At 42.5% G+C, this 13,687-nt stretch overlaps 1 protein-coding gene across 6 annotated transcripts in view; it reads right to left on the minus strand.

Moving 5' to 3' along the window:
* The window catches only part of SYNE2 (spectrin repeat containing nuclear envelope protein 2), a 287,230-nt gene that overhangs the window by 61,843 nt on the left and 211,700 nt on the right, over positions 1 to 13,687 (minus strand). For all 6 annotated transcript variants that reach the window (XM_059723316.1, XM_059723319.1, XM_059723320.1 and 3 more), the window contains 9 exons: positions 12,462 to 12,617; positions 10,593 to 10,745; positions 8,685 to 8,855; positions 6,989 to 7,122; positions 6,398 to 6,602; positions 3,278 to 3,457; positions 1,418 to 1,546; positions 873 to 1,027; positions 406 to 553 (listed from right to left, as the gene is read on the minus strand). In XM_059723316.1, the coding sequence (XP_059579299.1) occupies positions 406 to 553; positions 873 to 1,027; positions 1,418 to 1,546; positions 3,278 to 3,457; positions 6,398 to 6,602; positions 6,989 to 7,122; positions 8,685 to 8,855; positions 10,593 to 10,745; positions 12,462 to 12,617 (1,431 nt within the window). The remainder of the gene's footprint in view (positions 1 to 405; positions 554 to 872; positions 1,028 to 1,417; positions 1,547 to 3,277; positions 3,458 to 6,397; positions 6,603 to 6,988; positions 7,123 to 8,684; positions 8,856 to 10,592; positions 10,746 to 12,461; positions 12,618 to 13,687) is intronic.

Genomic DNA, 13,687 nt, shown 5'->3' on the forward strand with positions numbered 1-13,687 from the left:
GTTGCTGTAAAATACAGCGCTTTCAAACATGATATGCAAGATGCATTATTTTCAAACATTACTGTTGTAAAATGGGCAAGCATGGCTGTCTAAATTCAAGTCAGGATTCGTCCAAACTTCTGGGTACTCTGCATGGCTTAGAGAGTAGTTTTATAGTTCAACAGGCATATTCATATTTAGTACTTGGACAAATCACGGGCTAATTACCACAGCAAGCATGTTGAACTCCTTAATGAAAATCGCATTCCTTGCACTGCATTAAACTTTAGCTGGTGAACAATGATCTTGACTCTGTCATTCTTAATCATGCTGAGTAGTACCTTTCTCTCCAAATAATCCCACTGAGAAGAATTAATAATTAATTTTATACAGTTATTTAGGAAACGGGAAGGGCCATATTATTACCTCATATATTCTCTGATGCTCCTGAAGATCATCAAATCTGCCTGGAATATTTGCTTGCAAACACTCTTTCATCTTCTCTTGAAATTTTCTCCAGTTCTCATATTTCTGATGAAAATTCTTTTCATCAGATTGCATTCCCTCAACTTCGCTGTAGAAAGAGGAATCAAGGAGCTATTTTATTGTACATTTTCTTGTAACAAGTGTTTATGCTCGAACAAAGGGCTCAATTATGATCACAGTCCCATCGTGCCAGTTTCTGCACAAAGGCACATAAAGCCACAAATTTTTGCTTCAAATAAACAATATACATAAAGATACTATAATTTGTTGTTACTAGTTTAAGATGCAGGAATTACCCTGGAAATGAATGTTTCCTCAAAAATCTGTGGAGCTGCTTGTATAAAATGGTTTTCTAAAACTTTCTTCCTGGAAGGTGAAATAGCTGGTAATTATTTTGTGTTCCCTACCTGCAGCGCTCTAGGGCTGTTGCTGTCTTCTGGCCCCACAGTCGAGTCAAACTCTGTAGTTTCTTCACGGCAAAATCACTAAGTGGTAGCTTGAAACTCACTTCATTCAGGTTTTCTATCTCGGGAGAAAGTGCAGCTAGCTCCAATACTTGGCTCTGCAAACAATGGATTAAAATAGATGCACGTTATTACTTTTTCCCATTTCCAGGAAATATAAAAATGTGATTTTTTAATTTTAGGAGTACAATGGAATCATTGCTTTATATACAGGCAGAGAAGGTTGCAGGATATTCCCAAATTAGACCGTATCACCCCATGCATGCACTGTTCTAATGCAGGGAATGGAAGCTTGGAGAACTGGCACTTGCAAGCTTCCTTTGTACAACTGCCCGAGTAAAAGGCAGGACAGGCTACTCATGGGAACAGAAGATACTCAAACTTCACGGACTGTTTTGGAGAAAGGGAAGGATGTCAACCCCAAATCCCTCTTGTAACCTATCACACTTGACCACTATTTATCTTAGAGTTGCAATATTTGAGTGTACCATGAGCAATTCAGACTGTTCCTCTTTCTTGTGTAAGTACAACTTATCCAAAGTTTCTATGGGTTTCTTAATACGACCTTCCAGTGTTTCCAAACAATTCTTGAAATCCTCCAGTTGCAAAAGATTGAACTAGGAATGAGAGATTATAAGCAGGTTAATAATACATATTTGAGCAGAAGAGCAACAAATCCTGGGAGATCCACACTGATCTTGAAGGAACAGGGAAAAACATGGGTCATCTACGCAAAGGTCTACTTCTCAGAATGGCACAGTTTGGGATAAAATCAGGGAGCCAGGACATAACTGGTCAGAAGGGGCAGGAAGCTCCCTGAAATGGTCATAGACATTTCATAGACATGTCCTCACTCCCTGATCCGGATCCTCACTCCCTGATCTACCATATGCAGAGTTTGGTCCAATCTGTTCCTATATAGGATCTATGGGAGTTAAGGTGGGTGATGGATACTCCTCCATTGCTCCAACTCAAGGAAGGAACACTGAGGCTGGGATCCCACTGATCTTTTGAGAGGGAAAAATACGAGCACTGGGAAACTCTTTTTTTCCCTTTCTTTCCCATCTCCAGGGTTGGGAGAAACTGGGTGTTGTTTTATCCCTTGGCTGAGAGCAGTGAACTCATAGTTCTGTAGGGAACGAATGGCAAGAATTACAAAAGAAATGACTTTTTGATAAAGCAACAAAAATACACAAGAAAAAATGACTAATGAGAAATGACATGTAGCAATTTTGCACAAGTGGTAGAGCCACATATGCAAATCAAAAAGAACATCTCATCCGCAGAAAGAAACCTAGCTTCCAGACATGAAGGTGAGATGGAGTAGAGCTTGTTGGAGACTATTTAACAAAATGGTGTTCCACTGGAAAATGCCAATTCATCGAGACCAAAACTTTTCACAGGAAGATAGTTTTGACAAAGCTTTTGTGGGGAAAGTTTCTCAAGTCCATGATGGAACTTCCCTCTGATCAGGAAGAGATATCCACTGTGACTACATTAGTCCAGTCGCTAGCACAGGGGTTGTCAACCAGGGGGTACGCATACCCCTGGAGATACTTGGGAAAGCCCCAGGGGGTATGCACGGGCAGGTGGGGATGGAGCACCGACATGCTAAATGGCACTGCCGCCTCCCAGGAGCAGGGCTGGGGCAGAGCAAGGGCAGCAGTACCCCTCTGTAGGCCTCACAGGCACCACCCAGCTGGTCAGACCAGGGGGTATGGGGGGGGGAAGAGTTTGCATGTGGTGGTGACTGCAGCCACCATCCACCATCCCATGCTGCCTCTGCTCCCCCACATCTGACTGCCAGAGGTACACTTACTAAAAAAGGCTGAAACCCCCTGGGCTAGCACATGCACTTCTAATATGGGAGGCTTGTTCTACCTATTTAAGGGCAGAGAATTGAACCCAGGTCTTTCACATCCCAAGAAAAACCCTCAGTGCCCAGGCTATTGGCTATTCTGAAGTGGATCTCTCTCATTTTTAACAAAACACACTGAAAGGTCTCAAGTTAGTCCCAAGGCTGAATGGAAAAGTTTATGAAATTGTTAAAATGTTCACAAGACAGGAAAACCACTATCTAACCAGCTTCAGTCTTAAAATGTTCCATTGGCAATTAGTGGTCTGGTTTACAAACGTATAGCAGAGGACGGTGGACAAACAGGTGGCAGGCATGAAATGAGAGGCTGACCTTTCCCTTACCTGCTTTCCCAGGATGGCTTACTGTTTATTAACTTGGCTGACACTATCCATTCATGTTTCTACTTAATTCAAATTGAATGTCAGGAACAACAGGATGTTGTTGAAGATTTAAACTGTATCAAGAGCTAATCTAATACACAAAGAAGTACCTCAAATTCATTTGATTTCATCTGCAACATCTTTTCCAAATATGTTATCCTTTGAAGAGGCTGCAGCTTCTCTGAAAAAGCTGCTTGTGCAACTACACCAGCTTGCAGTGTTATCTGCTCTGACAACTCAGAAATCTGGAGGAGGCTTCCCTTCAGGGTTTGAAGGCCATGCTGCAATTTCTAAAGAGAAGGATCAAGAATATAAAAAGTCAGGCTTCTGTTGGTGCACATTATTCATTTGGCATCCTTTACTGCTATAACTAAACCTCTTCTGTTGATGCACACTGGGCATGTCAACACGAGATGCTAAAGGCATTGTAGCCTAATAATACGGCGCAGTAGTGTGTCACAGAAGAAACAGTGCTAATACACTACTGCGCCGTATTATTAGGCCACTGCTCAGTAGTGTCACTGCGAAGGTATACACCCGGTTACTGCACGTTGGTTTAGTACTTGGTTATACAATTTCTAAACTTAATACGCACTAACCATGACACATTAATGAACGTGTAGATGCATCCCCTGAGTACAATTCAGCCACGGCGCTGTGACTGCAACTTCATTGACTTGAATGAGAATCCTGTCCCCTTCTTCTGGGTCTGCTTTTGATACTGAGAAGTCTAAGAGCAGCATCAGGGAAATGAAGCCATATGCCTTATTGAAGGCAGACTTTCAAGCTATCTGGATATATAATTTGGGAGTTTTGGAAGCGCTGAAGGAGGTAAAGTGCCCAACACCTTGTAAAACCCAAGTTCAACACTGTACTGGGACAATATTGTCCAGTAATAATTCCTGGCCCTCAAGAGTATTACAGATCTGACGGAAATAAACAGAGTAAAATTAGAATATCCATCCTCTCCAGAACAGCTTTACATCATCAGATAGAGAACTTGATTTCTTCAGGAGACAAAAATATGCTACTTACAATTCTGCCAAGTTACTTTGTAAGTACACTGAACCATTCTGTTTGTCCTAGAGTCCTGTTTAATTTTTAACCATTGTAATTTCTCTCTAAAGCAACAATACTACAGAATTTCACTGTGGCCAACAAAGAAAGCAGCTTGCACTGCTACAACCTGCTGCTGATTGTTTCATTTTTTTCCCTACAAGGATTTTATAGACTATCATTCCAGAATGGGTAATTCTCTGCAACTTCCTCTCGATACCATACATGAAAATTACATCTGTGGGGAAAATGGGTAAAAAAGGTTTCTTCTGATTGACTTTCCTATTAAAAAGTGACTTTGCTTTCCTTAAGGAAAAATGTGCTTCTGCTTCCTTGAAATTTTTTGGAATTGACCGTAGTATAAAGTTGGTGTTTCAGCTGCTTATGAAGGTCAAAAAATGAACCTTTTTATTTCTAATTTAGCACTTTGGAATTAACCTGTTATTTGTAGGGTTGATATTATTGTGTATTGATTCACAGCTACCAGAATATGAACCTTAATATCTCCTAATATGGAGCAGAGAAAAAGATTGGATGGATTTTTAAATCCACTGGTGTAAAATATGAGACGCAAATAAATACTTCATAAAGTATTTTGACAGTCCCTATTCTTTTAGCCCATTATTCTCATAATATTAAATAAATTGCATTGCTCTTCTCCACAGGTAGTGACCAGAGAGCTACAAAAGAGAGAGCTGCACCACATTAGATACAAATACTGTCATTGTCTTTTTGTTGCAAATACTTCTTCTCTTTTTATTGAGAGATACAGATACATCATTTCTGACTGTCATTATATGAGAACAAAGTAAAAGTGTTTTACTTCAAGTTTTGGTGCTGTCATTTATTTCTGTTGTAGAAAGAAAAATCTGGAATCTCCTCTCCATGACATAAAAATGACCAAATGCAGGAGAGGTTTTTTAACCTTCCTTTAGGGCACCTGATACAGTTCAATGTACGAAATAACACAGCAGGCCAGATAGATCATAGGCCCTGGAATAAGGATTATGCTATTTCTGTCTCTCTCACGAAAAGCCAGATGCAAAGAAGTTAATATATAGTGACAGCTTTACTATCAAAGAAAGCTCATGGCCTCAGTTCTGGGTCACAGATAACCTAAACAGATGTACTTTACAATGATCTACTGCACCCTGACCCTTCTCAGTTTAAGATACCAAGAGTCCAGAGGAGAGTCACGTGCATGATTAGAGGACAAGAGGGCAGGCCTTATGAGGAGAGGCTGAGAGGCATGGGACTCTTCAGCCTGAAGAAGCAAAGGCTCGGGGGGGGACTTGGTGATGGCCTATAAGTATATTAGGGGTGTGCATCAGGATCTGGGGGAACATCTGTTCACCAGCACTCCCCAAGGAAAGACAAGGTCTAATAGTCACAAACTGCTGGAAGACAGTTTTAGACTGAACATTAGGAAAAACTTCTTTACCAGCCGAGTCTCCAGAGTCTGGAATAGACTCCCCCCAGAAGTGGTGCAAGCACCTACTCCGGATAACTTTAAGAAATGCTTGGATGCTTATCTTGCTGGGGTGATCTGACCCCAGTTGACTTTCTGCCCCTTGGGCAGGGGGCTGGACCCAATGATCTCGCAAGGTCCCTTCCGGCTCTAATGTCTATGAAAGCTATGAAATCTATATGAAAATTGGCTTTTTTTTTGTCTACTGGCAACTCCTCCACACACACTGGGATTCTCAGTCTTCCCATGTTACCCTCCAATTGCATGGCAAGGGCAAAGGGACAGGCAGCTGCCACAAAAGGCCAGTCAACGATTCCCTGACTGTGGGAGTTGCTGGGGGCATAAAGCAAGAGCAACTGGCTATACCCCAGCTGCTCCTGGCACCCCACCTCTGGCACAAGAAATGCTACCCTCTGCCCTACTCTCCCACCCTCCAGCAGCAGTGCTGTCCCTCTGGACAGCACTGTGAGTATAGGACAAAGAATTATGGCTGCTTCTTCAACTTGTGGGCCTAAACTGATCGTCCACCAGCACCTGAATGAGGGGGTACAAAAATACACACTACCACATTTCCGTCCTCTCTCTGCAGGCTGCATTGAATGCAGTTACTGACCTGAGTATCTGGTCAATGTATTTAGAGAAAATAGAAAAGGACTAATCGCAAAAGAGCAATCAGGTCCTAACTTTGTAAAGAGATTCCACATACCTTCACATCCTGTACCTTCTGCTTCAAGACTTCTATTGCATTGTCTTCAGGTATGGGAGCACCTAAGAGCTGATTGCACTGTTCTTCTTGTTGTTTTAACTTCGCTGCTGCCTCGATGAGTAAACCATCATACGACTCCCAAAGTGGTAACAAAGCTTGAGCTTTCTGTACTTGATCTGCGAGTTCTTCAATTACTGACATCCACCTACCAACATACAGCATTAAAACAGTGTTTTGCCCTTGCACACACAGACCAGATTCTGAAAAGTGCTAGCAGAGCTTCCCTGGACTTACACCAGTATGACAGAGCAGGGCCTTGCCATGGGAAATGCATTGCACGTTAACCATGTCACCTATTGCCTTTTCATTTTAGCTCTATCACCCATAGTTACAATAAGGCAATACAGTAACAATAACAGATGCTGATTCTCCAAACTGCATAAGCAAGTGCCAAACTTTCGGTACATGAGGAGGCCTGTTAAAATCAATAGGACAAGTCCCACGCTTACAAAGTTAGGTAGGCATCCCAGTACCTGAAAGAAGCAAGGACGTCATTACTAATATTTCCTCTATGTCTTTTTGTAGGTTTACCTTGTAAGTGCCTCCTGGCATTTCTGTTCCATAATCTCAGCAAAGGATGGACAACAGCACTGCTTGAGGTTACTGGCAGCAGCCCAGAGCTTGGCCCAACTTTCTTCACCTTTCTCTGTTTCATCTTGTAAGGACTGAAAAATGTGCAACAGTAATTAATGATCAAGATGAATGAGCTAGAGCTCATTGTACTAAAGTGTAGTTTTCCTTGAGGACTAATAGAGGTAATGTAGTAATAACGCAATACCTGTGAGGAATTGTTAGTTTATCATTATTACTAATACTTGCTGCTACAATGAATTATGGACAATTTACGTAATCCTTTCTTACTTGAAAAAGCAATTACTCATACAAGTAACATTTAGTGGAACTACTCATGTGAAGACATGCCATTCAAAACAAAAATGAATTAAGAATTAGAACTAGGACTGGAAAATGATTGAAAAAAATAACTGGCTTGAAATTCTACATTTAAAGAGCAGTGTGTGTGTGGGGAGAGGAGGGGGAACCCATGACTGAGTTTTTTTAGGTAATTTCATTTATTTCGTTCCAATGATTCATTTTAAAATGGAATGCGTCTTTTCCTAGAGATTTTATTCCCAGTCCAACTAGGGAGTCAGTCTGAAATTCATGTTTTACATCTGAAGTCACAAGGAAAGGGAGAAAAGATCAAAATAAACCAAGTCCTATGAACATACAAGGTTTGACTCTTCCTTACTCTGTAAAATTAAGGCAGATAAAAGGCAAAGTGTGGGCATTCAGATCTGGCTTCTTTTTCATACTGGACATATGCAAGCCCAATAGCTTAACCAGGGGTGGGCAAGTAGAGCACCAGTCCCAGGCGCCAAAGTTGAGGGGATACAAGAATGGCCGTGGCTAATGCTGCTGCCTGGAGTACAGAAATTGCTCTTTACATCTCTGCACAAACCTGCACTGATTTAATGACATCAGTGGATGCTTGAAAATGATTTTTTGTTCTTTTAATTTGTTTTGCTCTGGAAGGTATATAATTAGCCAAAACAAACTTAAGGAAAATTGCAGGCCTTTATGCTGTTTAACTAAATCAGCGTAATATTCACACTATTATTTAAACTGGTGCAGGGGTGTGCGTGTGTGCACATGTGTACATGGGCTAATTGGTGCCTCCTGGCTTGGGGGGGGGGCATTGACAGGGGCAGGGGGTCCCCCAGTGGCCAATCACCAAATGGGGGGGGGGGTCCCCAGTGCTGGTGGCAAACTGGAAGAGCTGCTGGCACTCCTTGGGGGGCACCGGCCAGTAAGGGCCAATTTCAGGTCCCCCTTTGGCCCCCCCATGTGTTGCCTATGTACATGTGCATGTGTGTGTGTACATGGGCACAGGGTGGCCATCATAGAGGACAGTCCAGTTGTCCTCTGTCCTCTATTGATACGAAACCAGATGCCTTTATGTCCTCTATTCTTCTCTTGAACAGAAAAATAGAGGACATAAAGGCGTCTGGTTTTGAATCAATAGAGAACAGAGTAGCAGAAAACAGGAATGTCTTCTATGATGGCCACCCTACATGCGCATAAGCAAGGATTTAGACTTAGTCATTGACTTCAATAGGCTTTTAGCTAGATCCACAGTGAGGCTCTGAGCCAATATATTCTGGAGAGGGAGCTTACTGATTTTGTCAATGTTTGTGCTATACAACCACTCTGTCTTCAGCAGATTTACCTGGAGAGTTTCCACCTGGTTTTTCAAAGCTTCTAACGATATTACGGAGGATTTGGAATGTTCTATGCAGTACAAACATCTGATTGTCATCAGGTTAACATTTTCATAGGCTTCGTCATAGGTTCTCCACTGCTGTAATACTGAGTGGATTGAAGTCTTTAACTGTGCCACCTGCAAACAAATGATTTTTACTTAGAAATGGATTCCTCCCATCTTATAAAGTCTTCGCACTGTAACTACTTCCTGGGCAATTTCATTAAAAAAATATTTTCATTAAAATATCTTAAGTTTTCATGCACACTCAATAGTAATGTGAAAGGAGTTGACTAATATATTCTCCTACTTAACAAGTGATAGTGGAGGGTCCATGTTGAGCGCACGCGGTATCTTGGATATAATAATTAGTTTAAAATTCAATCTGCCTTGGCAGCTACAACTCCAGAGCCCCTGGCAAGGTGAAAATATACAGAAATATATTGCTGTGATTCTTTGCAGCCAATATCAGTGTGCAAACTAGCAGATAAAATGCTGTAGCAATTAGGAGCTCAGTCTCCTTGGGAAACAGACAGATCTGGCAATTTCATTCACTTTTAGACACAAATCAACAGAAACTGTTTTGATAGAGCAGGCTTCTAATAAAATAACAGTACTCTGGAGAGCTGTGAGGCCTTTACTATTGTACCACAATGATGCAGATTACATAGGAACAAAACCTAGGACTCCTATTCATCAGGCGCTGGAGGAACTTTGGGAATCTCACTTGGTACTTGAGCTCTGCAGGGTGCAAGGCAACAGGTTTCCTCTTTGTCTTCCTTGTGCCCCTTTTCACTATTACAGTTATTTTGTCATAATCAGGTTTTAAGGTTTTAATTTGTCATGATCTCTTTGACAGTATCACCAGAGCAAAACCAGGGACCTATTCTAGAGTTATTTTTCTGCAAGAAGAATGCCCCCATGGCAGGTTCTCACCTTCCAAGATTAAGGGCTATATTCGGATTGACTACACATTCACGTAATACAGGACACGATAATAAGGACACATCCCCAGTCTTTCCACCCATTGGCTCCTTGTCTTGTAGGTTTTGGTATATAGGAATAAACAGCTCTAGTCACCTGTTAGCTCCTTACCTGGACCAGGTGAGAAGCATAGGGATGATGTGGGGAATGTGGAGGTCTTTGGTTCTAATCTGGCTAGGTATCTGAGCCATGATAGTATAAGAGAGACAATTTACTGCTGAACCAACAGCAACCAAGTTACTACCCCCCAAGGAACAAGGAGAATGCAGGGATGAAGCTGTGCCTCTGGCAAGCATGCAAGTCATAATGCTTGAGATTACTCTAGGCTTGGCGTGGATAAATACCACCACATGTTTAGGGCTGTACCTCAGGTCAAAATCTGGCTGTTGGGGCTTGGCTCCACCAGGGTGGTGACAAGTCCTAGCACCGATGAACTTGAACATGTCCCCACAGCCATGCAGGCAGGCTCCACACCTGAGAGTGTCTGGGAGGCTGCTCCAAGCTTATCCCCACAGCTGTTCCCAGATGAGCCAGAGAACAAGGGCTCAAGAGCAAGCACAGAGCAATGCCCCTTAGAAGCTCACTGGCAGCCTTCTAGGTACAGAAAGTACCTGTGGGCACAGGTGCTCAAAACATGTCAGTGCTGGGACTTGCCACCCAGTGGTATAAACAGTCCTAACTAGGCCACATTTCTAGTAGGAAAAAAAATAGCACTGCACATGATGTTACATAGAGAGGACACGCTTGAGATGACAAAGAATGGAGAGTTCTTTACTATGAAGTTGCCAATGCACTGCTCACAAATACAGGACCTCCCTGGAGAAGGTCAGCAACATCAGCACTAAGGCTGAATTCTAGAAAGAAATATAAATGCAGAACACGTCTGCCTACCTGATTGATGATTTTGTTCTTCCTTTCATACAGCTGATCCATTCTGGCAGCCGTATCTGCCAGGGTTTGTTTTTCGCTAGTCTCCAAAGCCAGGCAATTCTGTTCTAGCTCATCGAGAGCTTTGGATTTAATGCCCAGCTGATTTTCTAGTTCCTAAAGGGAGAAAAAGCACAGCAAACTTTATTTTAGTCACAGCTTGAGCCTGGGTCATTTTACTGATTATAAGAACAGCTGTGTTCCTCCACAAACAAGTTTGCCAGGACATGAGGAACTAGGCCATCTCTTACAGGCAGAACACGAGACACTGCACTGCACTGCGGCATGAACCGCGGCACCCCGCATTTATAATGGGCCTAGGACTCGAGGGCTGAGTACTACGCTAGCTCCTTCGTAGTCTTCCCAGCAGAGCAGTAGAAGACTCCACTGGCGTGTCAGCTCTCAGTCCTTCCACCTCTTCCCCTCTTGTTAAACGGAGGATGGGTACAGTCAGAGCACCTTGGCGTATAGAGAATCTGTGGCATCCAACTGGCTATAATGAAGTTATTTCCAGTGGACATAGGTTAGAACAGTTCTGAGGATGCTCTGATTTATGGAGGATGACAAAACAAGTGACCTAGAGTGACTGAACCAGAACTGAAAAACATAAAAGGTATTTCTTTAAGCCACTTCCCCCTTCACCTTTCAAGTATAACTTGGCTAGATCCCTGAATCTTGTTTAGGGTGAGATGGCCATCCCCTTACTTGTTTAGAGAAAGATGGCCAGCCCCTTATACTCACAACAGTAAGAAATTACTACCATAAAGACTTGAGACTGCAATAAACTGGGATGACTTGTGGGACTAACTGCTCCCCAGTATGATTAAGGGGATTCCAATCTATTCAGGAAAGCTCTGCTCAAGCCATATAGTGCAATGACATCTACATGTGCCTGCTTCTGTGTTCAGGCAGGACAGTATCTTTAAAATGCTGCCCTCTGAGCTAGCCCTCATCTTCTGTTATTGATGTACAAAAGCTTAAGAACCCTTAAAAATTCAAATATTCAAAACACTGCATCTATTTTGAAAGGAGTAAATTAACTTAATGAAGTACTTTTTGTCACCTAAATTTCAGAATTCCATGTTGCTGCAGGCAGGTGTGCTACTTTAGAGACACCCCAAGCATCTTACTAGTGGGCACATTCTTCTCCCAATACATTTCAGAGAAGCTACGGATAAACGAGCAACTCAGCATTAATACGGGCACTGCAGGGGAACAGTAGCAAGATACCATAGGAGAGAGATGAGTAACCATGGTAATAAAAGGATCAAACATTTCCACGCAAGAAAAGAGAAGACGAAGATTCAGCTGAATATTGTCAGAGTAATGGGGGCTAACGTCTTATTTTGATGGAGCTGTCCTTTGGTAAATACCTGATATATCCTGCGTGTGTGGCATGACAGCACGACAATGCAAAAGCATAGCAAGACTCCACGCAGTCACCCAATTACCACCAAGCCATTCTACACAAATTGAGCAAATGACTTTTCCTAGCATTGTGCAATGAACTATTTTTTTGGAAGAAACTCAAAAATAAAATAATTAAAATACTGAAAACTGCTGTGCTGGTGCCAATTATCCAAAGGATAAACCAGTTCAGAAAACAACAGAGCCATAATACATCTGGGGCCAGATTCCAGGAGGGGTAAATCAGCATCATATTGATTTACAGCAGTGGAAGGTTTGGTTCCTTATCTCCTTGAACTTCTTATTTTGGTGATATCCTGCATAATGATGGCAGGCTTCTTCAGGTTTTTTTTTAAATACGTGTAAGATGTATAAAAGCTCAGAAGCATTAATTATAATGATTGCAGCATAAGGAACATCTTTCACCTTGCAGTCGTCCAGTGTGTCCTGTGCTGAGATTAGACTTGCTGGTTTTTGCAAAGATTTCAGCCTTTCGCCTTGAGCTTCCAGCCAGCTACTCAGGGTTTGGGCTTTGTTTTCATTCTCAGTGATGATCTCCAGAATATGCTCCAATTCCTGTATCTGTAAATTACAGGATTAAAACATTTCACTTGAAGTTAGCTATACCTTGAGATGGCAGTAATGGGATTTTCTCCTCCATGAGAAATAATCGTATTCTGAAGGTTTTTTTCCTCCACACCAGTATGAATGGGAACTACAACAACTTTGCAAATGTGGCAGGAGGGCAAGGCTCAGAAATTTCGGTTTGGGAAGATTGAAATGGGACTGTTCCATTTTGTGGCTGTCTACCTGGCAGGCAGGTGCAGAGACTCTCTGGTCTGACAGACTGCCCACCTCCCTGGCAGGAAACTGCTACGTTTGGAAAGTCAATGGACAAAAAAAATGTGGGCTCCTGCTGGTCATGAAGCCAGGGGCCCAGGTATCCCCAAGAACCATCCAGGCAGGTTTCCACAGAGCCCAGCCCCCCGAGTCCCTATCAGGCTTCCAGGCAGCTGCTGAGAAGCTAAAGAGCCCAGCTCCTTGCCTGGAGGCATCCCATAGTGCCATGGAGTCTAGAAGGGACTGATCAGGGAGGGGAGAGGAGTTAACATTTTTCACCAAAACTGAAAAATTTCCTGTGGAAAGTTTAAATTTTGTAGGAACTGATTTTTCTATCAGGAAACCTCCCAGCAGGAACGCTCAGTGAGCATGGGTTATGCTGTATGGAAAGTCTGTTGAAGTTTTAACATCCTGTTTTAGTTGCAAATTCAAGAAGGGTGGCTTCTCCAGCTTACTAAAGCTCAGGACAGGATACAGCCATACACAGGATCTAATAAGGGGGAGGATATTTATTCTAGTAATATTGTGTCTGAAAGAATGAATGCTTCAGAGCTAGGTATGATTAGCCTGAAGCAGGGGACATGATAGCAGTTTTCAAATATTTGAATGGAAGACATACAGAAGAACAACCACTTTCCCTCACTGCGGATGGCAGGACACAAAGCAGGGGGCTTAAACTGCAGTCGAGCAGTTATAGATTAAGTCTTAGGAAAGCTTCTCGACTGTCAGAGAAGTGGGACATTGGAACAAAGCTGCTCAGAGGAGCCGTGGAAGCTCCTTCACTGGAGGTTTTTGGAAAGAGGCTGGATGGG

This window comes from Alligator mississippiensis, chromosome 2 (genome assembly GCF_030867095.1).
Source record: "Alligator mississippiensis isolate rAllMis1 chromosome 2, rAllMis1, whole genome shotgun sequence".
Taxonomy (NCBI): Eukaryota; Metazoa; Chordata; order Crocodylia; family Alligatoridae; genus Alligator; species Alligator mississippiensis.